A 21422-nucleotide genomic window follows, 5' to 3' on the forward strand; every position below is an offset into this window, starting at 1 on the left:
GCAGGTGCTGGAGATAACAGCAGTAAACAAGACAGAAAAAAAAATTCCTGCCTGCCCTCATGGAACTCACAATCATGTTACAGACATTTTCATGATTTTTTTTTTATTATTAAAAACATAAACATGTCCTGCGTGAACATTTAATGCTATAGATGTGCCAGGTGCGTGTATGTCAGTTACTTCACTTAATGCTGCTATTCTTCCTTCAAGGTAGGTATTTTTATTGTCATCTTATAAATGAGAAAAATAAAGTCTGAAGAGATTTAGCAATGTGAAAGATCACATCACCTTTAAGGGCACAATCTTGAGCAAGATCCAGCTTTTGCTTTCAAGTACGATATTTTGCTCACAAGACCACACAACTCTACTTATCTGCTATATGACAGATATCTTCACTTCAGCAACTTAATGGATTTTACTCAGATCCTGCAAAGTCCCCTGTATTGTGTAAAGCATAAATAAAGTACCTTATATGAAGCAATTCATTATCTTCTCTTGTTCTAACTATTGTTCACTGGGATTAATATCTAGGATATGACCTCATGCCTTTCTCTTTGTGAAATCTTGCAATGGTTATGGATGGAATTGGTCTGACCCGCTTACAGGATTGATTGTTAAATTTTCAGAAATTTTGCAAGCTAGTACTTCATACCGATAGCTTGAAACTGACCATGGTGGGAGTATTTACATCCAGGAAACTGACAAATACTACAAATCAGGGCTTTGTTTTGTTCTCCTGGACAGCTGGTTATTAAACAGTTACTAGCACACAACGGTATTGAAGGTCCAACATCTACTGAATGGGGGGAATAACACAGGAGTTACTTTCTTAAACAAATTATTAAAAATACTGACAAACTTCTCTAAATTGAAAGATTTTTTACTACTCCCTAAATCTATATTAATGATATATAAGGGAACACAGCAGATATATGTAAGTGTCTTTCTGTGTGCAAAATGGGGCTAAAATGGTCTTTATCCCATACCTCAAAACCACTAGTTTATAATGCCAGGACATACACCTAATGAGATGAATAGTGTACCCCTGAAGTTCAGTGTTCACCTGGCACTTCAGAATGTGACCATATTTGGAAATGGGGTCTTTGCAGATATAATTAATTAAGATGAGGTCATACTGGATGGTGGTGGGCCTGAAACACAAGACCAATGTTTTATAAGAGAAAGGAGAGGTAGATTCAGACACAGAGGGAAGACAGCCATGTGAAGACAAAGGCAGAAACTATGCAGTGCTGCCACTAACAAGCCAAGGAGTGTCAAGGATTGCTAGCTCCCAACCACCAGAAGCTAGAAAGAGGGAGGGAGAATTCTTCCCTGGAGCCCTCAGAGGGAGCACGGCCCTGCTGACAACTTGAGTTTTGACTTTTAGCATCCAGGACTGTTAGAGAATAAATTGCCATTGCTTCACCCGGTTTGTGGTAATTTGTTATGGCAGCCCTAGGAATTAATACAGTATTCACGCAAACGAAATCAGTGCATGCATGGTGTTGAAGAGAACGCAGTTAAGGAGCCTAACAAAAGTTTAATACACTCCTTTCTGGCTTCTGACTACCTATATTTTCATAAGAAATCATGTGTTACATCTACAAGGAAGCTTTTGGCATAGGATCTCTTTTCAATCTCCTACTTTAAAAACCCCAGACAGAAAGAAGGAAGGATATGGTATAAACAGAGTGGAAACAATACTAATTAGTAAGGTTGTGCTAAAAACAAATTAGTGGACTGGTGAAGTTTTTGTGTAACTCCATGATTCCATAAACCAATTAGCAAAGTTGTCACTCAACACTTAAATTATTGTGGGTATATAAAAATAAAAGTAAAGGGGCACCTCAGTGGCTGAACTGGTTTAGCATCCGACTCCTGATTTCGGCTTAGGTTATGATCTCAGGGTCATGAGATCAAGCCCCACGTTGGGCTCCATGCTGGGAATAGAGTCTGCTTGAGATTCTCTTTCTCCCTCTTCCCCTTCCCCCTACTAATCCCTACTCACACATGCTTTCTCTCAATAATAAATAAAGTAAAATAAAATAAAGTAAAATGAAAGCAACTACTATTTTTAAGTGCTTACTATGTGCAATGCAATGAATACCTTAATTTATATGCATATCCTATGGAGTACATATTCTTTATCTCAACTTTACAGATGAAGAAACTGAGCTCTGGCCAAGTTGAGCAACACTGCTAGTTAGTGGCAAAGCAAGGCATCAACATCACTCCCAGCCCTAAACTGGCTGACTTCAGAGGTAATGCTTTGAAACCTAAAGGTGTGGTCCATAAGCCACACCTGACCTTACCTAAGCCCCAAAACCTCTAAGCGTAGAACCAGAAACCTGCCTCTTTATCACTTCCTTCCAGGCCTTCAGTCAGATACCTGTTGCTCTCTCTCCTGTACCCTCTATCTCACTCTTTCCTTCAAGTGTTCTGTCCTTCCGTGATACATTCCAGGAAATTATTTCAGATCTATTTTTCCATTTGATAATTGAAGTCAATTATCATGTCTCTAATCTTGATTTTTTTAAAGATTTTAAAAAAGATTTTATTTATTTATTTGACATAGAGAGAGAGATCACAAGTAGGCAGAGAGGCAGGGGGGGGGGGGAAGCAGGGCCCCTGCTGAGCAAAGAGCCTAATGCAGGGCTCCATCCCAGGACCCTGAGATCATGACCTTAGCCGAAGGCAGAGGCTTAACCCACTGAGCCACCCAGGCGGCCCTAAAGATTTTTTTTTTTTTAATTTATTTGTCAGAGAGAGAGAGAGAGAGAGAGAATGCATAACCAGGGGGAACAGTAGGCAGAGGGAGAAGCAGGCTCCTCTTTGAGCAAGGAGCCGGATGCGGGACTCAACCCAAAGACCCCAGGATCATGACCAAGCCAAAGGCAGCTGCTCAACCAACTGAGCCACCCAAGTGCCCCTCTAATCTTTATTTTAACTCATTCACTGAGTTAAATAATTTCAGTAGTTATATTTTTAATTTGGAATCCTGCTTTTTTTTTTTCCTTAACATTAGCCCATAAGCAGTTTTCCATGTTGTACAGTCTTCATAGAGGTGTTTTTTTTTTTTTTTTTTTTTAAAGATTTTACTTATTTATTTGACAGAGAAAGTGAGAGAGCACAAGCAGGCAGAGCAGCAGAGGGAGAGAGAGAAGCAGGCTCGATCCCAGGACTCTGGGATCATGACCAGAGTGGAAGGCAGTCGCTTCACCAACTCAGCCACCCAGGTGCCCCTTCACACTGTTTTTTACAAACAGTGGCATAATATTTTATTCTGCAGTTATACCATGATTTACCTATTCATTCATCTGTTGTTATATCTTGTCATTATATGACATAAGCCCTCAGAAATTATCTTAGAATTATAGAATCCCAGATTGGCTAGATGACCCATTGTGACTTAGCATGTGTGGAACAGGTCCCAGGCATCTCTGCAGTTAGAATACTATTGGGTGGGGTGCCTGGGTTGCTCTGTAGGTTAAAGCCTCTGCCTTTGGCTCAGGTCATGATCCCAGGGTCCTGGGATCGAGCCCCGCATCAGGCTCTTTGCTCAGCGGCGAGCCTGCTTCCCCTTCTCTCTCTGTCTGCCTCTCTGCCTACTTGTAATTTCTGTCAAATAAATAAATAAAATCTTAAAAAAAAATACTTTTGGGTGATTCTGATGAGAGGGAAACATAGATTTAAAAGACCCTCATAAGTAGAAAGACCCTTAATATTTCAATAATGAATAGTATCTCCTGATGGTTAAGAGTACGGACTCTTAAATCATACTGTCTGGGGGCGCCTGGGTGGTTGGCGTCTGCCTCTGGTTCAGGTCATGATCTCAGGGTACTGGGATGGAAGCCCTGCTTTAGGCTCCCTCCTCAGTGGGGAGCCTGCTTTTCCCTCTCCCTCTGCTCCCCTGCTCCTGCTCTCTCTGTCAAATAAATAAATAAAATCTTAAAAAAAAAAAAATCATACTGTCTGAACAGAAATCTTGCATTCCATCCCAGAAAGACTGTGAGACTCAGGGTAAGCCTCTTAACTCTTCTGGGCTTCGATGATCTCATTTATCAAATGAGGATCAGGGAACCTACCACAGTGGACTGTTGTGATGCCTAAACGAGATGACGAAAGTAAGCACAACAATCCATTCTCATAATCATTCTATTGGGTGGACAGGGACCTCAAGGTGAGAAGAACTGCTTGTGAAAGTCTTCCTGCACCTTCCAGAGTACCCACAGGAGACTTTGGGGAGGTGAGTATAGCACAGATGGTTCTGATCTGGGAGCCTGCCCTGCAGGTGGGGAGAGGATGCTGAGACTGCCAGGGAGTCTACTGTCTCACCTCTAGACCAGCTGACAGGCTGAGAAACAGCTTGTCTGTGGAGGAGGAGGTGTCACACATTTTGAGGGCTGTAGTACTTCCGGATATTCTTATCTTATCAAGAAGCATTACCAGTTTGTGACTTTATGAGACCTGAATTCTTGAATGGAATGGAGAGACGCTATAGATAATCTTCAGACTGAGCTTACAGGGGTGAGCAGCCATCAGAGATTTGTTTTAGGTTCAAGAATGGTCCCAGGACAATCGTGTACTTAAAGAAGAGGAGAGGAAAGAAAAATGGGAATGGCCCGCAGAGGATGGTCACCAAGCCAGGACACACAAAAACAAAACTTAAAACTCAGACAATCTGTGGTTCCATTGATAATCTCTTAAAGGTTAAGCTTCACAACTACAATCTCTGCTAGAAGTTTCCTTAATGAGTAGATCTCTCTAGTTCATAGTAGAGATGATGAATCTATACAGTGAATTTAGAGGGCTCTTTTTAAATATATTCTACTACGTAATATTTTGTTCTAGGGGCCAAATACAAAACTTTGAACTACTTGAAAGAAAAATTATCTAGAAGTCCAGATTGTGGTTGCAACACAGGAGAGAGTTTTGTCTGCTTGCCTAGAGCAGGACCGGGCACACAGGGCTCAATGAATATTTGGTAAATGAATTTTCTTTCTTTTAACTTCAATTACTAATGGTTAGCTTCATGCTGAATCAGCATCAGTATGGAAGGGCAAGAGAGAGAAAGCAGCGAAGCCCATTCACCATCTGTGTCTGTTGATAAGAAGTCTCCCTTCTTTTCCACCCTGCAACCAAAGGGAAGGGAGGCTTTGTATTTCAACCCTGAAGTATTTCAATTCACTTAAAATGGATAAAAACATGCAAAAACATAACTATAAAATTAAAAAGTACAAAAATAAAAACTGAAAAAATTTACAAAGACATTATATACATATATTATACACCAATTTTTTAATTAGCTGCTGTCCAAAGCTACAGAGACACGTACTCCACAGCACTGATTCTTTTCTTTTTAAAGATTTTATTTATTTATTTGACAGACAGAGATCACAAGTAGGCAGAGAGGCAGGCAGAGAGAGAGAGGGGGAAGAAGCAGGCTCCCTGCTGAGCAGAGAGCCCGATTCGGGGCTTGATCCCGGGGCTCAATCCCAGGACTCTGGGATCATGATCTGGGCCCAAGGCAGAGGCTTTAACCCACTGAGTCACCCAGGTGCCCTATATTGCATTGATTCTTAACCATGTTTGAATCTTTCCCTTTGAAAATCTGATTAAAAAGCTATTTCTCCAGAAAAAAATGTATGTACATTAAAATAAAATTCTGCACAGAAATTCACAGGTCCCAAATTTCTCTGAAATCACCGAAAGGGATTCAGGTCACAAGCCGTCTCCTCAATATACAGAGCACAAGACTCCGCACCGAGGGGATGTCTTTATTTCCCCCAGGAACATATGTAAATAAGAAACAGCTCAGGGCTGTTGATGGAAATTTTAATAAATGCTATGAGCTTAGGTTATATACGCATGCCTAATTCATTCTGGTGATTTTCTTCCCTGTTGTTTTTAGAAATTGAGTCAGATTAAATTATTCAAAATTTCTATTAAAACTAGATCCTTAAAACGGCAAACCTCTTGGATCAGACAAGTCTATACAAAGGAAAGGTTATGCAAGGATATGTGATAGCCTTAAACGCCACAGCAGATCAGCTGGTCTTTATTTGACCTTGATGGAACTCAACATTTAGGATTTTTAAGTGAGAGGCACCAAGAGCAAAGACTTAAAAAAAAAAAAAAAAATCAAGTGGGCAGGGGGACAACAAAAAAGCTGTTGTTGACCTACATATTTCGACACATGCCTTCTGTTCAACGTAAAACCCTCAGGAAAGAACACATATGTGAGAAAAAGCTTTCAGAAAACATTCGATTAAAAATAGTTATGCTCCCATCAGCTGTGTTTCAAGTTGTAGTCCATTGCATTTGATATTTATAACTGAAGAGAAAATAAAAATACCCACTGGTGAGCTATTTGTATTTTAGAATCAAGGTCACTGACACCGATTTCTGTTTGGCATAGAGTGGGCTCTGCTGGAGGTTGTCCTAGCAGCTGAGGACGGGTACTTTCTGCTGCTTTGGAAGAGAATCACTGAGAGCTTATGAAGCCCCATCGGGCTGCTCCTGTTGGCGCCTTTCCACCTCTATGGAGGAAAGCAGTTTGATTAATAAAAAAAAAAACCTGATGCATAACTTTCGGGAAAAAGAGGGAAATGAGCCTTTTTTGGCACTCCTTGCTGAGTCAAAAACAGGCAGGGACAAGCTTGGCCCCGAGGAAGCTACTTGTGCTTTTCTGCCAGCCTCTCCCATTAGGAGCTCCGTGATGAAATCAGAACTGAGGAAACTTTAAAGAGAAACTTTATTGGATAGTATAATAGAATATTAAATGTTTAACAACAGGAAAGCTTTTCTTTAAAAAGGGCACATAAGGGTTAGTCTGCATATTTACTTTCCCTAGGTTTTTCTCTCAGTATTATTTTTTGTTGTTTTGAGTCAGAACAAGCTCCACGTTGTAAATGAATAAATTTTATCTAGCTGATAAAGAGGAATCAGCATGATCAAAGTGAACACTGATCTTCAACGGAGTCGAGTTTTAATTCTCATTTGCCCTGAAAAGGAGCCATGATATATATTAGAAAATTAGGGTGGAAGCCAGTAAAAATTAATTCTCTTGAAAATGCCAATATTTATGGAAGCATATTTATGCAGTAGAAGTAGTAAAGCCTATCAGAGAATGAAAGTTCAGAACATTGGTTTAGTTACCAAGAAAAAGGAAAAAATGATAGATGGGTGGGATTGTACCTGTAACTGTGTTTCATTTGAGAGACAGAGAGATCAGAAGCGCACATGGTAGAATGTTAAGATCTATTAATCTAGATAGTGTACCTGGTGTCTGTTATACCAATTTTCAAATGTTCTTGAAATATGCTTGAAGTACTTTGTAATTAAAACAAATTTTTTTTTTTTTTTTTTTTTTTTTTTTTAAAGAACGTGAAGGGGTGCCTGGGTAGCTCAGTTAGTTAAGCATCTGCCTTTGGCTCAGGTCATGATCCCAGGATCCTGGGATCAAGCCCTGCATTGAGCTCCTTGCTCAGCAGAGAGCCTGCTTCTCCCTCTGTCTCTGTCTGCAGTTTCCCCTGCTTGTGCTCTCTCTCCCTCTTTCTCTCTGTCAAATAAATAAATAAAATCTTTAAAAAAAAATAATAAAAAGAATGTGAAGACTTACAGAGCAAGGCTCTAGAAGTCTGAATGGGATTCTGACTTGAAAGAAGCATGTAGAACACCAGATGGTCCAATAGTCCGTAGTCTGAGTTCTAGAAATAATCTCCATATAGGAAGAACAGGTCTAAGCCTGGCTTACACCCAGCTTATGAGAAATAGGGTTTTAGGCATGGGATAAAATTCCCGTAGAAAAAGGAGGAGTGGGTAGACCACTAGAGTTGTTTTAAAATGATTTAACTCTGGTATCATATTTGGACAGTTAGCCAGAGAGTAAGCCCAGTGGGTTTTACATCCACTCATTCTATAAAGTGCAGTTAGGGGTCTACAGCCCCCAAGTCACAGTCAACCCCAGTAGCTTTTGAGATGGCCCCTGACCCTTTGCTGTTGCCTGTGTGTGACAGAGAGCACGGGAAGCCACCAGCCTTTCAGATGCCTGAAAAACGGAGTGGTGTGCTTAAAGACAAGGGAAGACAGAACAGTAAGGGGCTGGAGGTGAGGAAAAGGCAGAGCCCATAATATTGCACTGTTAAAGCTGAACAAATGTACTTTAATAAGGATGTAGTATATATAGACCTCAGAAATAGCATTCCTTCCAAGTAAATCTAAATGCCCTCCCTCTGACTTCCGCAGGAATGGATTCTGGGGTAAGTGCGGGGCACTCCCCATTACCGTTCCTTCCACTGGACACTGAGTGGGAGGATGGGACCACCCACTGAAGCTCCCACTCGCTCACCCACCACCACGGCTCTGCTGGCTCATTGCCTGGGCAGAGCCTGTTTCCACTTTCACTTTCTCTTCTGCAACAGTTCACGACCAAGTGTTAACTTTTAGATATGAAGTCATCATAGAATATGGAATGTTGAAGACCTCTTTTTTCTTCTCTTTTCTTTCTCTTTCATATCCAGTATGCTAGCTCAGAGATCCAAGAAGAAATCATACAGTCACTGTGATCATCATGTTGAAAATAAGTATCTACTAATAATGGAGAAAAGTATGTATGTCTGCAACATAATATACTTAGGCGATTCCATATAACCCATGTGCTACAGCTTTATAATAGAAAAGGAGGCAGAGGAGTGAGGTTACGTCTGATTCAACCTGCGTCTAGATGGGTGGTTCTAAGGCGGCAGGGTAATTTTGCACCACCCCCCACTGCTCCCCAGGGATACAGCAGTATCTAGAGACACTTTTGGTTGTCACGGTTGTAGAGAAGCTATTGGCTTCTAGCATGTAGAAGCTAGGGATGCTGTTGAGTATCCTGCAGGGCGCTGGAAAGCCCCCTACAACAGAGAGTTTTCTGGCCCCAAATGTCAGTAGTGCCAAGTCTGAGAAACCCTGCTGCTGTTGCATATGGCCCACTGCTTCCCTTCGAGCCTCACACAGAATGGGTGCTTAGTTCACTACAACAGAAGACAAGTACAATTGTAAAGATCCTCCTGATAAGATGCTCTTTACAGGTATAGGTACATCTTTATAGGTACAATTGCAAAGCTACAGGTACATCTTTATAGGTAAAATTGTAAAGATGCTCCTGATAAGAGATAGATACTGAGAACAAATCTTTCCTCTGTCTAAATTTTACAGAGAGTCAGGATTTAAAACCCCTCCGTAACCTGAAAGGTCCCGTTTCACCATCACTATCAAAAGTGAGATTGGGAGAAGAGCTCTGGGACAAATACCTCATGGTTGTGTCTCTCTCCCTCCTCTCCATCCTTCCCAGTAAGAGCTTTTAAGATAAATAAAATGACTTCCTTTAACTGTTGGGAAGAGCAGGGGCATTTAAGCTCTCAGGGAACAATGACGGGCTAGAACAATGACAGTTTGTAACAGATTCTCTAAACTGTACTTCCTTTTCTTACAACTGGAATAAATGCTTAATAAATATATGTTGCATCAGTGAATAAAAAATAAATGACTGACATAATGATACCGTAGCTCAAGTGTAATCATGAGCAATCTTGCACATTTATATTTTGACTTTATTTTTAGTTGTTTATATACTTAAATTTCCTACTAAGTATTAAACTCCTTGATCAGAAACTATGATTTGATAAGAACATTTAATGCCTCCATTAGCTGTTTCATTTCTCAATTATTTTGTAAATGTGAGGCAGCAACCACTACATGAGAAGGATGTATGAAGACTGAGCATAAGTGAATAGAGTTTTTTATTAGGTAATAAATTTACAACAAAGGTAATGCTATGTATTTGTTAGCATCAAAAATTGCTACTTAGCCACAAAAGCCTGAAGCATTACAAATAAGCAGTTCATGAAAATACCATAATTTACATTTTTTTGTACAGAGCCAGTCCAGAAAAAAAAGTTTTTCTCTTAATGTTAATTCTTCAGTAATTATAACCAACACCAAAGTTGATAACACGTATCTTTCAATTACCCTTATCACAAGCACACAGGGTTCTTCTCAGGGTTCTCTCTCTCAGGGTTCTCTCTCTCCCTCTCACTTTTTGCTTGCATGCACTTTCTCTCTTTCCAAAAAAAAGATAGAAAGAAAAGAAGAAAAAAGTGCTGGTTCTGATTTCCTAACATCTGAGTACACTTTGCCCCCAAAGCCTCTCTCCCTCTTGTTTTCAGAGTTACAGTTCTCTGCTCTTAGTTTACCCTGGTCCTCCCATGCCCTGTTCCCTGGGTCCCTGCCTCCAGCACCCCACACGGACGCACTCCACTCCAAGTGAGAGTTCAACAAGCAACAGTGTGCGAAGAAGAGCCAGCCATCTTTGAGAAAGACAAGTGAATTCCTCTCTGAGCCACAGGCTCCTCACAGACAATACGCTTTTTACCGACCAGGGTGGTTGTGTGGATTAGAAGAGATTATGTATCTAAAGCACTTGGCAACTCTTTGGTGCTTAATAAATGCTAATTCTCTTGTTTAATTGCGGCTCCTCTTTCCTCACCCAGGTTCTAAAGGACTTTGGTTAACACATGGTATTTACCCCGCCTGATGACCCTGACTGGGAGAAAAACATCTTTTTATCCCACAGGGCAGCTAGCTAGGAGACTTCCAATGCAAAATGTCAAGTAGGACTGGCATTAGAGAATATGCGTGAGGGTCATTCAGATGGTAAGGAATGATATCACAGTATTTTGTCTTCTGTCTTGGAACAGGGATCAGAAATTAGAAAGGCCTGTACCTGGAAGTGGAGAGGGAGGAGAGGGAGAGGAGGCAGGAGGTAGAACACAAGGCTGGCAACACCAGAGACCAATTTCCTTCACGTTACGGTTTTACTGAGGATCTCTCCTGTTGCCCTTCACCTAGTCCCCAAAACAAACCAACAACAAAATATAGAAGAATGCTCTACCCCGAGAGGCACTCACACCTTAGCGGGAACGGAGCGGATAGTCTTTTGCCAAAGTCTTGAATTACTGAACAAACAAAACTTTTACCAATAGCAGAATTGTAATTATTAACGGTTTATGTGCAGAACTCTTAGCAATCAGCCTACGGAACATGGCCTCATGGTATGAGAATAAAAAGCTCAAACTAACTCTGGGAACGATATTCTCAATTAAACTAACAGACAGAAAAAGAACCCGAAGACATGTAAAAGGCTAGACCAAGCCTGCTCCAGGCACGTCTGGAAGCAGTAGGTTCCGTGGACTAGCACGTGTGGTTTGTACAGTCGCTCAAGGAGAGGCCCTACAAGACTTGCAGGCTCTCTGAAGAACACTAATAAACATGTTCTCATTCCATCTCTACAAGACCCTATGAGGTACAGACCATTAACATTTCTGCATCGTACACATTAGGGTCCCGAGGGCTAGAAGTGTTGGGTAACCCAGGCAAAGGCACACAGCTCTTCACAGAGCCCGGATCTGAGTTCATGTTCTTAAATACGACGCCACATAATCCCACACCCAGTCATCTGCTGTTTCTCACTACATCTCCAAAGGGCTGATATCAAGCACTTCTTTCGAAGACTTATTAAAATCTCAGGAAGCATGACAACTAAAAACCACTTGAAGATGATCAAGAAGTAGTAAATGTTGGTTGATGTTGAGATAAATTCTACTACATGGAAATATTAATAGAATCTTAAAATGTGTCACTTCTATTGCTAAGTGACAAATTTCTTACTTAAAAATTATAATGATCATGTGAACAGCTTAGGGCCAAAGGCAGACGGTACTCCCTTAAAGCATTCCTTTCTTTTGCTCTTAGGCAATCAAATCTTCTGGAATCATATAGAAGGACATCACAGACTTACTTTGACCTGAGGGTAGGACTTCTTGTTCTTTTCACTAGATGCACCGGGGAGTCCACCGTGGGATGGGCCTTCACATACATAACGGAAACGAAATCCTCTCTGCAAAGGTGAATACAGAGTCAACAAGTTTGAGAAATACTAATTAGAAATTATAGGGGCACAGTTATATACAAATGTTTTATTCTTGTATGTACTAGGTGAGAGAGGAAAAGCATACACTGTGAAAGGGGACTCTACAAACAAGAACCACTTTTCCCATAATCTTATTATAAACATAGATGTCAATTGATACTTGTGTACTGAGCTGTGGCTTAAAAGCCAGTTCCCTAACCCGGCAGGACCTCTCCTGCTGTGCATATGCGGAGAGTGAGCTGCTGAAGGTTTTAAGCCCGGACTGGACATGCTGCAGCTTGTCTGAATCAGAGTTTCCTCATCTCGAATTGCTGCAGCCAAGCTCCAAACTTGGCCACATTACTGACTTAAGCTTCTTTGACTCTTACTTAAAGGCATTCCTTTATCTACTCTGATCATAGTTGGTTCAGGCGGGATTATAGAAATGTCCTGTTAAATACATTACATCCGTGTTGTAGAACATACTCTGCTAAAGTTGAGAAGATTTCAGATTTTATGATTATTGATATTATCAGGCTCAGGCTTGGTATGTTAACTGACCTGAGTAATCCAAAACCAAATAATCCCTTTCAATATTCTTAACCCAAGAATTCTACAGATGTAGCAAATCAGTGAAAAGAGAGCTGGAAGCTTTGAACCATGTGAACTACTGTGGGCTGATGGACACCGATGTTCCATGTTGTTTGCTGTTGTTTAATCTATACAGATGAGAAGATTAGACAAGACCATCTGAAAGGTCCATTCCAGTTCTAGCATTTTATAATTTGCAAAACTAACAGTGATAACTGTACCTATTTGTATACCAAGAATAAAGCAGCAAGGAATACTATGAAAATGTATCTGATATTAAGGAAGCTTAATATTGAGGGAGCTTTCAATGTTTTTCCTGCAAGACTCAACTTTATACAGCTGTCAATCAATATGTTGGTGTTACAGTTTAAATTTAACCAGTTTTTCTTTTTTAAAATCCTTTTCAAATACCTTAATCTACTTTAAGGAACAGCCTCACCTTCCATTTATTTTTGTAGTGGTCTGATTTCATATAAACAGTGCTAGATTACTAGGCCATCAGGAGCTCCACACACCCACTACCTGCCAGTAGGGGCTTTCTACCTTCCATACTCATAACAGTTGCAAAGCCTGGCAAATGCAAAGGTTTTAACAGTTTTAAGCTCGTGGGTCAATGTAAAAATTCTTGCCTTCCTTACATTGCATGACATTTCATTATTCATCATAGGGTCTTGGAAAATAATCTGAGTGGTTCAGGGGCCCTGAACGAATTTAAACCTCTGGTAAGTGTCTGAAACCGTCCCTCTATTTCCTGAGAACTTTCTGATTTCCAAAGAGCATTGGTCCTAAAGCATATTTCACAGGATGAGTAAGGCCTGAAGTAAATTGCCTAGTGTGGGAAAGTTCCTTAAGTCATACACAGATCCAGAGCATATGATCAACTCAATAACCTGGGACTTAAAAAAACTTTTGCATATGACTCCTCAGGAGAAATCAGACCTAATACCAGGGAAACCTTTTGAGGTGAGGTCAGTCATTAGGAGCAATTCCTCTCTTTTGTTTCTCACCAAATCCAAACCAAAGAATAAGTTACAAATTCAGCCCTACACCTTTTATAGACAAGGGCTGTTGGCTTATTTTTAATAATTGAATGAAATTTCGAATAGCATGAAAAAGCAGCAGCATGTGTTACATAAGCCTCCAGAACTGACTAACCATAAAGACAGAGATTTACTGACTGCTAATCTACTTAAATACAAACTCAGTTTTTAAAAAGCATTAGATAATTAGCACTGAATAATACGTGACAGAAATGGATATTCTAAAGATTAGTCGTCTACGCCATGACTCATCTCTGTCAGAGCTGGGGAAAATTGTGGCAAAGAAAAAATACTTTTCTAACATTTTTTTTTTTTTAGATTTTTTTTTTTTAAAGATTTTATTTATTTATTTGACAGACAGAGATCACAAGCAGGCAGAGAGGCAGGCTGAGAGAGAGAGAGGAGGAAGCAGGCTCCCCGCTGAGCAGAGAGCCCAATGTGGGGCTCGATCCCAGGACCCTGAGATCATGACCCGAGCTGAAGGCAGAGGCTTAACCCTCTGAGCCACCCAGGTGCCCCCTTTTCTAACTTTTATTTAAAGTTTTTTTTAATGAAAAAATTTAATAAAGTCATTCATTATCTTTAATCACAAAATTCCTTTAGGCAGGTGGAAAACTATACACACTTATACTTTTATATTTTATTGGGAGTCATGTCAAATGAAATATAAGGAAAGAGACATGTCTCAATAGCTTGCAAACAGTTTGAAAAACAATAGGTAGCATTCATGGTTGTGTAAGAGAATCTAAACTTCTGTGCATAGGAATTTTAAACCTGAGGATGGAAATTTATTACATTTTTTTTCAGGGAGATAGGATGTCCTCACATGGATAGTCGAAATGTGTTTCTGATTCTAAATTTTTGAAATTAGAGGTTTGCCAATCCACAGCCATTCATTTTAGTAACTCCATTTGCTTACGATGAGTCATCAACCTCAAAGGCAAGGGCTACATTCATCCGGTCAGAAAGTCTGACTTGAATGCAATCTTTTTACTTTCACTGGAGTCAGACATCAAAATAACATCAGCTTGGTAAACAAACACATTCTGTTACTCAGGTGAGCTTTTAGACATCTGTGTGGAGTGAATTAAATTTTGAATTTTGGAACTACACAGCCCTTTAGGTAAATCATAGGTGTCAATTTTTCCTTATGACTGTTGGACCCATAATAGGGAACTGCATTTAAAAATTCTTATTATTTATGCTTATGAAAATAGATGTTTGAAAAACATGCTTTGCCTGGTATGCAGAGACAACAGATTTGGGTTTGATGTCTCATTCTCATGAGTTAATGCATTTTGCAAGTTAGGGAATTTTCCAGGAGGCCAGACCACTGCTCAGGCTTCCAGGAGATAAACTTGCACCGGGAGGGTCTTTGAGAAAATGGCTACTTGTGAGAAGTCACATTAAAGAACTGGACATGGAGGTAAGGCAAAGCAAGTCCTGCTGGCAGCCCATGGAGTGGGTCTGCCACCGCAAATGCCAGAACAATGTCCGAAGTCTCACGTGGCATTCTCCACATTGAAAGCTTTTTATCTCAGTTCAGCCTACAATGATAATTAAGATAGTTCTATCCTTTAAATTCTAACCGAAATCTGAACACATATCACAATTGCAGTAACCACAATGGATGGATGCTTTATTTAAGTTCTTGACCTAGTTAGCACTGGTTCAGTGTTACACAAAGGAGAAGTGTTACACTCACTCTACCTAGCTACTGGAAACATTAAGAAATGTTTTGGGTAGTAAGTGCGAGACAGCAAGTATATGCATCTCCAGTCTCGTCAAATGTGGTAAGCACATCCATTCAGAGATCTATTCACTCTGTCCTCATTCTGTGGGGACTTGTACCAGTCTAAAAATCCCCTAATAATTCAGTTCTCCCCATACCCTCTAAAAGAAGCACAAAGATTCTCTTCCCTCCTCTCTCATAAAAATGGTCTCATCTAATTTCCAGTAAATATTTATGCACACAGTTGGGGCATGGTGAGGAAGCCACTTCAATTCCCAGGCATCACCGATAAAATTAGTGGTAAGAGGAAGAACCCAACAAAATAAAATACTCCTCTTCAGTCTCCAACGGGGGTGAGTCTCTGGTTAACACCAGAGGGACAAGGACTCAATTGTCCCTCTTAATACATTGCCCACACCCCACTGGTACTTAAAATCTTAGGTCACATGCTCCAAAGAAAAAACAAAACAGGCTGGAGCTTCTAAAGGAAGGAGGAAGGTGAAGAACAGAGTTGTGCAGGAACAGAGTTGATGGGTGTACATTAGTGTATACGAACTGCATGGATGGACATTTCCTTATAAATGGAAATGAATGGAGACACCCTCTGCCTTTCCTAGGAGTAGCCTGCTATGTAGAGATGGTGGAGATAGTGAGATAGCAAGGATCTTTAATCATCTAGGTTTTACAGAACTACTACTGAGGCTCAGGATGCTTGGAAGAATGATTAAGAGGAATGTGAAGTAGACAAATGAAGTTATCAGATCATTTGGCAGGCTGCTGCATTTCTAGATAAGCTATGCCCTTCGTAAAATTCACTTGTCATTTTACTCAGTGCTTGAGATACGAATATGAGACTTATGGATCTCACATTTAAAGACAAAGTCCCATCCCTTTAACTCTTACCTGTTTAGGTTGCTCTAATATTTGAAGGTATGGACCATCTGCTAAAAGCGAAAACAACAAACAGAAAGCAAAAGAAACTGTGAGGTTTCTCAAATTGGCTACAAAATATAAAGCAAATAAAAAAAAAAACCAAAACAAAAAACCCTGAAATTATGTTTTTAAATAGAGGTTTCAAATTCATTTTTTAGCTAATATTCCATGCCGATACAATCTAACTTCCTCATTTGACTAGCAAATTTATTTTTAATAACGGTTTTATGCCTTTAGAGAACCACAATAAATAAACATTTGTCGAATGGTGATAGCACATTGCATGATCCAAGAAAAGGTGTGATGTCTGTCTGGCAAGGATGAAGAGGTCAACACAATCTTGACTACTAACAAAGCATTTTGAAAATGACACAAATACCAAATAAAAGCAGCAACCATATCCTGGGCACCATGACATTTCCTTTTGCCTTCACATCATTAGACACTGACTTCCATTCCTCAACGATAATGAGCCTCATGTGAAAGTAGAAGAGATCGAGCTGGCACCCACATTCGTGAAACACACAGAGTGATCTCAGGCTACCTGCCCTTCCTGAACTAAGTGTTCAGTTCCTTTCCCTTATTTGAATCCCCACGTGCCGCCTTCATTCCCCAGCTGGCTAAGTTGCTTCCCCTGCCCTCCCAAATTTCATCTGGTCTATCAGACCAAAAGTCTGGTGGACTTTTCTTGCTAATTCATAGCTTTTGATGTTTGTGTACAATTTCTGAATACTGACTACTCTCACATCAACTCCTCTAAAACAGCACAGGCATTTTAGAAAATCCTTTTTGAAAATAATTTAACTGAAGATAGGTGCATTTTAATAAATTATTGCAAGAACATAAAGAAGACTAGAAGCTTAATCTATACCCTGACTGTATCTGACTTTGGAAAAATCAAAGGCAAATCAGAACCTCTGACAGGATAAAATCAAATTTCGATATGAGAAAGTCCCTAAGCTCTCCAGCTGGTTTTTATGTTAATAGTCTAATAACCCACAGCTCTGTAACAGAGGCATATAATGTTTCTCACTCATTTGACTGTAAATTAGGATGTCTGATACCAACAAAATTCTAAGAGAACGGTTCTGTGTTCATTTCAGTCGTTACAGTCTCTTAGCCAGAAGTTTATTCTTTTAGAGAACAAAAGTTCATAATATTTTGGATAAACAAGCTTATGAAGATTTAAACCTTCATTTTGAAATTAAAAAATAAACTATAACTTAAGAGAGAATTTATTTTTATCTTCTCCGTGTCATGACAAATCCGGATAAGGCTAGAGAACTGGAGGAAACAAAGGTGTAATTATTTCCTGTTACTATGCAAGAAATTTATAAGGAAGTCAGTTAAAAAATGACTAAATTCGAAACAAAACATACACAAGGAAAGGAAAAATGGGTAGTGACTGGCCAATGCAGTATTAATTTAAGAAAATTATCTTCTTTTATCTATATGAAATTTATCCTGGATACCTTAAAATACTTTTAGGAAATAAGCTGCAATTTAAAAACTCAAAAAAATGGCTAGGACTTAATTTTTGATAAGGAGATAAAATTGCTTAGAAATAGAAATATTTTCATGCTACTAATACAGCTTGTGTGATAATGTAACCAATCTACTCATAAAAATATTCCCTCTAGAAAGCTAAATCAAAAAGAGAGACTTCTAAAAAAAGTAACCTTTGTATGTCATGGAAAATACAGAAGAGTTAGGTCACATTTACATTAAATTGCAATCTCTCGCTTAATAACTCTTCTAAAAATACTTGGAAGGTTTGTTATTATTTTTGCTATATGGCTTAATTTCCTTTAAGTATGAGAAATTCCCAGGTTTGGGAATTTTATTAGTGAAATGGGGCCATTTTTCTCTTTTAGCGAACACACTCAAAAGTTAAATCAACTAGAAAACTAGATTTGATATGCATGTATTCATTTTAATGCCAATTTTCTTTTGGCCACATTTCTATGCCATGAAGTAACATCCCACTATGTAGAAAAATTTAACTTACATATAACATTATAGACCTAAAAGTTGTATGTTATCACAGAGAGTTTTCAAGAAGTAGTAGAACTAATAGTTTCAGATTTCAAGAAGATACAACAGTCCATATAAGAATTACAGGTTATATTGGTCTACATAACCTCTCTACCCTTTTAAAATGTGAATAAAACATCCATAAATCTTGGATCATAAAAACTGGACTGCAACAGAGAGGGAAAAACATAACAGTAAAAATGATGAGGTAGGGACGCCTGGGTGGCTCAGTTGGTTGGACAACTGCCTTCGGCTCAGGTCATGATCCCGGAGTCCTGGGATCAAGTCCCACATCGGGCTCCCAGCTCCATGGGGAGTCTGCTTCTCCCTCTGATTTCTCCTCGCTCATGCTCTCTCTCACTGCCTCTCTCTCAATAAATAAGTAAAAATCTTTAAAAAAAAAATGATGAGGTAATAACAGGGATATGAGATTTTGTGGTATAATTTTAAGAGTTTTTCTAATACTATGGCAAAATAATTTCTACAACATGAAGCTCTGACTACCTCATATTTACAGAGATTTTTCAACCTCCATAAACTTGATGAAATAAAAACATTAAGAAAGCATCTACTCAGAGTACTGTTTGGCATTTACAAAGCATTAAATGGAAATGTTTATGTTTTCCGGGGGCAGAACCAAGTTCCTAGGCTTTCAATAAAATACTGATACTAAGAAAGAACTTTGAACCCCAGAATAAAAAGTTCACAGGAAATGCAGAAGATACCAAGATCTCTACTTGTTCACAGGAAGTTGACCTACGGCTCAGAATTCACAGCACTTCACGAGACCACGGCAGCCTACAAAATACCCTTTGTAAAGCAAGACAGCCCTCAGCAGTACATGACTTCTGCTAGGAAGGGGGACATAGAGCAGATTTATTTTTTCCATCCCAAGTATTCCTACATATACGTAATAGAGATTTTAAAAAAAAGGTCATTTCATTTTTGATCTAAAAAATGAAAAGTGGGCACTGTAGTAACAACAATAATTTTAAGTGAGAACGATCCAAACCGGATGAAGTCTTTCAATGAGGACAACCCAAGTCCACGGTAAATAGAATAGCTGATGTCCACTTTAGTGATTACAAAAGTCTCTAGGTTTTTTTGTTTTTTGTTGTTGCTGTTGTTTGTTTTATTAGTTTTTTTTTTTTTTTTTTTTAAGTAATCTCTACACCCAACATGGGGTTCAAACTCTCAGCCCTGGGATCAAGAGTCATGTGCTCTACTAACTGAGCCAGCCAGATGCCCCAAGTACAAAACTGTTCTATATACATCTTACAAAATTTACTCAATCTGCTTGGGAGCGTATGTTAAGTCCTACTGGTGATATGAGGAGCACATAAAAAGAGCCATCACACAAACCTTACATACAAATCAATAAATAAAAAGAGATGAAATGAGCTGATTTTTAAAACCATTCATATGAGATTCAACAATCTGTTAATGTTAAAACATAGTTATGTTAGAAGGAAGGATGATTATCACAAGTTTTATCCAATGTCAGAATGTGAAGGCAAAATCTTTTTTTAAAAAGATGATTTTTCTACTGAGATGATTTTTTTTTTTTTTTAAGATTTTATTTATTTATTTGTCAGAGAGAGAGCGAGCGAGTGAGCACAGGCAGACAGAGTGGAAGGCAGAGTCAGAGGGAGAAGCAGGCTCCCTGTGGAGCAAGGAGCCCGATGTGGGACTCGATCCCAGGACGCTGGGATCATGACCTGAGCCGAAGGCAGCTGCTTAACCAACTGAGCCACCCAGGCGTCCCTCTACTGAGATGATGTTTATGATTTTTGTAAACTTTTAGAAACTTTGTTTCCCCAGAGCCTGGCATCGTGGATGGCACCCAACAGACACTCACATAAATGTTTGGGGAATAGATCTGAGAAGTGGAGAGTACTTCATGTGCATCTGGGATAAAGGAAAGAGGAGTTGTACAGAATCAAGAGCTATTAAGACTGAGTGAAAAGGAAAATGCTACCAGAAAAAAAGTCCTTCCAAGCCATCCTCACAGATATGACTAACAACTGTTTAAGTCAAACAATGGGTAAGAGGGGTGGAACATGTTTGTGCAAATATAGTTCCAACAAGTCTAGTGACAGTTGGTTTTTAAAACATATATACCATTTCCTTTCTAGGAGTCTTACTGACTGTCTAAAAGAAGCTATTAGCAAATCTTGAAAAAAAAAAAAAGCAAAAGCAAAATAAATGGCAGGATAACAGAAATGAAGAGGTTTCTTACCTGTAGGTAGTGGCATGTCTGGTTGAAATAATTCTGGGTTAAATATTGTATGAGACAAAGAATCCAAAGGAAACATCTGTAAAAAGGAAAATTTATATAATTCAATCCTTATTTTTCCAACATTGTATTAAATATTTGAAGTTGGAACACCTAAAACAATTATTGGATAACCAAAGCAAAAAAAATCTGGAAATATTTCAAATCAGGATTTTAAAAACACTTTCATGAGACCTAGTGAAATTCTCAGGTATACAGAACTTTACATGTTTGGGCCATGTTTATGTGACAAAGGAATTTGAGAAAAATGACCTAACTATAAAGTCCACAGAAGCCAGCACCCGGTGTAGCTTGCTTATTAGTATTTCTTTAGGTCCCAGTGTCTGTTTATTGCAGAGTAGATCCTTAATATTTTTTTAATAAATGATTTATACTGTACTCTCAAAAATATGAGCATAGGAATATAGTCCTAGAAATCCTAGAAATATTTCTTTTATGATGATAAAGAAATGCCTACTCTAGCCATACAACTTCAAGACCTATAAGAATTAGGCAATAGCCCTGGAGCGATTTACAAAAAAATTGAAAATATAACTTTCAGCCTAAGCAGCAGATACAACTCAGCAGAGAGCTCCCTCACTTTTTTTTTCCCCTACCTTTATTTACCTAGCACAATACAAAATACCTGGAATTTGGTGGGTGTGACAGGCTGGATAATGCACTCTCCCTGCTAAGACAACTTCATTCTAATCCCCAGAACCTGCAAATGCTATCTCATAGAGCAAAAATAATTTTGCAGATATAATTAAGTTAAGAATATGAACACAAAAGTGCCTGGGTAGCTTGGTCTGTTGAGTGACTTCCACTCAGATCGTGAGCTCAGGGCCCTGGCACTGAGCCCCG

At 39.1% G+C, this 21422-nt stretch overlaps 1 protein-coding gene across 5 annotated transcripts in view; it reads right to left on the reverse strand.

Annotated features, from left to right (window-relative positions):
• NFKB1 (nuclear factor kappa B subunit 1) overlaps window positions 1–21422 on the reverse strand; it is a 120463-nt gene that overhangs the window by 70077 nt on the left and 28964 nt on the right. For 2 of the 5 annotated variants that reach the window (XM_059172063.1, XM_059172082.1), the window contains 3 exons: window positions 20523–20598; window positions 16220–16257; window positions 11843–11941 (listed from right to left, as the gene is read on the reverse strand). In XM_059172063.1, the coding sequence (XP_059028046.1) occupies window positions 11843–11941; window positions 16220–16257; window positions 20523–20598 (213 nt within the window). Of the gene's footprint in view, window positions 1–11842; window positions 11942–16219; window positions 16261–20522; window positions 20599–21422 lie in introns of all 5 variants that reach the window. The other 3 variants (XM_059172056.1, XM_059172071.1, XM_059172084.1) reach the window with 2 other exon arrangements.

Source organism: Mustela lutreola, chromosome 1 (assembly GCF_030435805.1).
Source record: "Mustela lutreola isolate mMusLut2 chromosome 1, mMusLut2.pri, whole genome shotgun sequence".
In the NCBI taxonomy this organism is placed as follows: Eukaryota; Metazoa; Chordata; class Mammalia; order Carnivora; family Mustelidae; genus Mustela; species Mustela lutreola.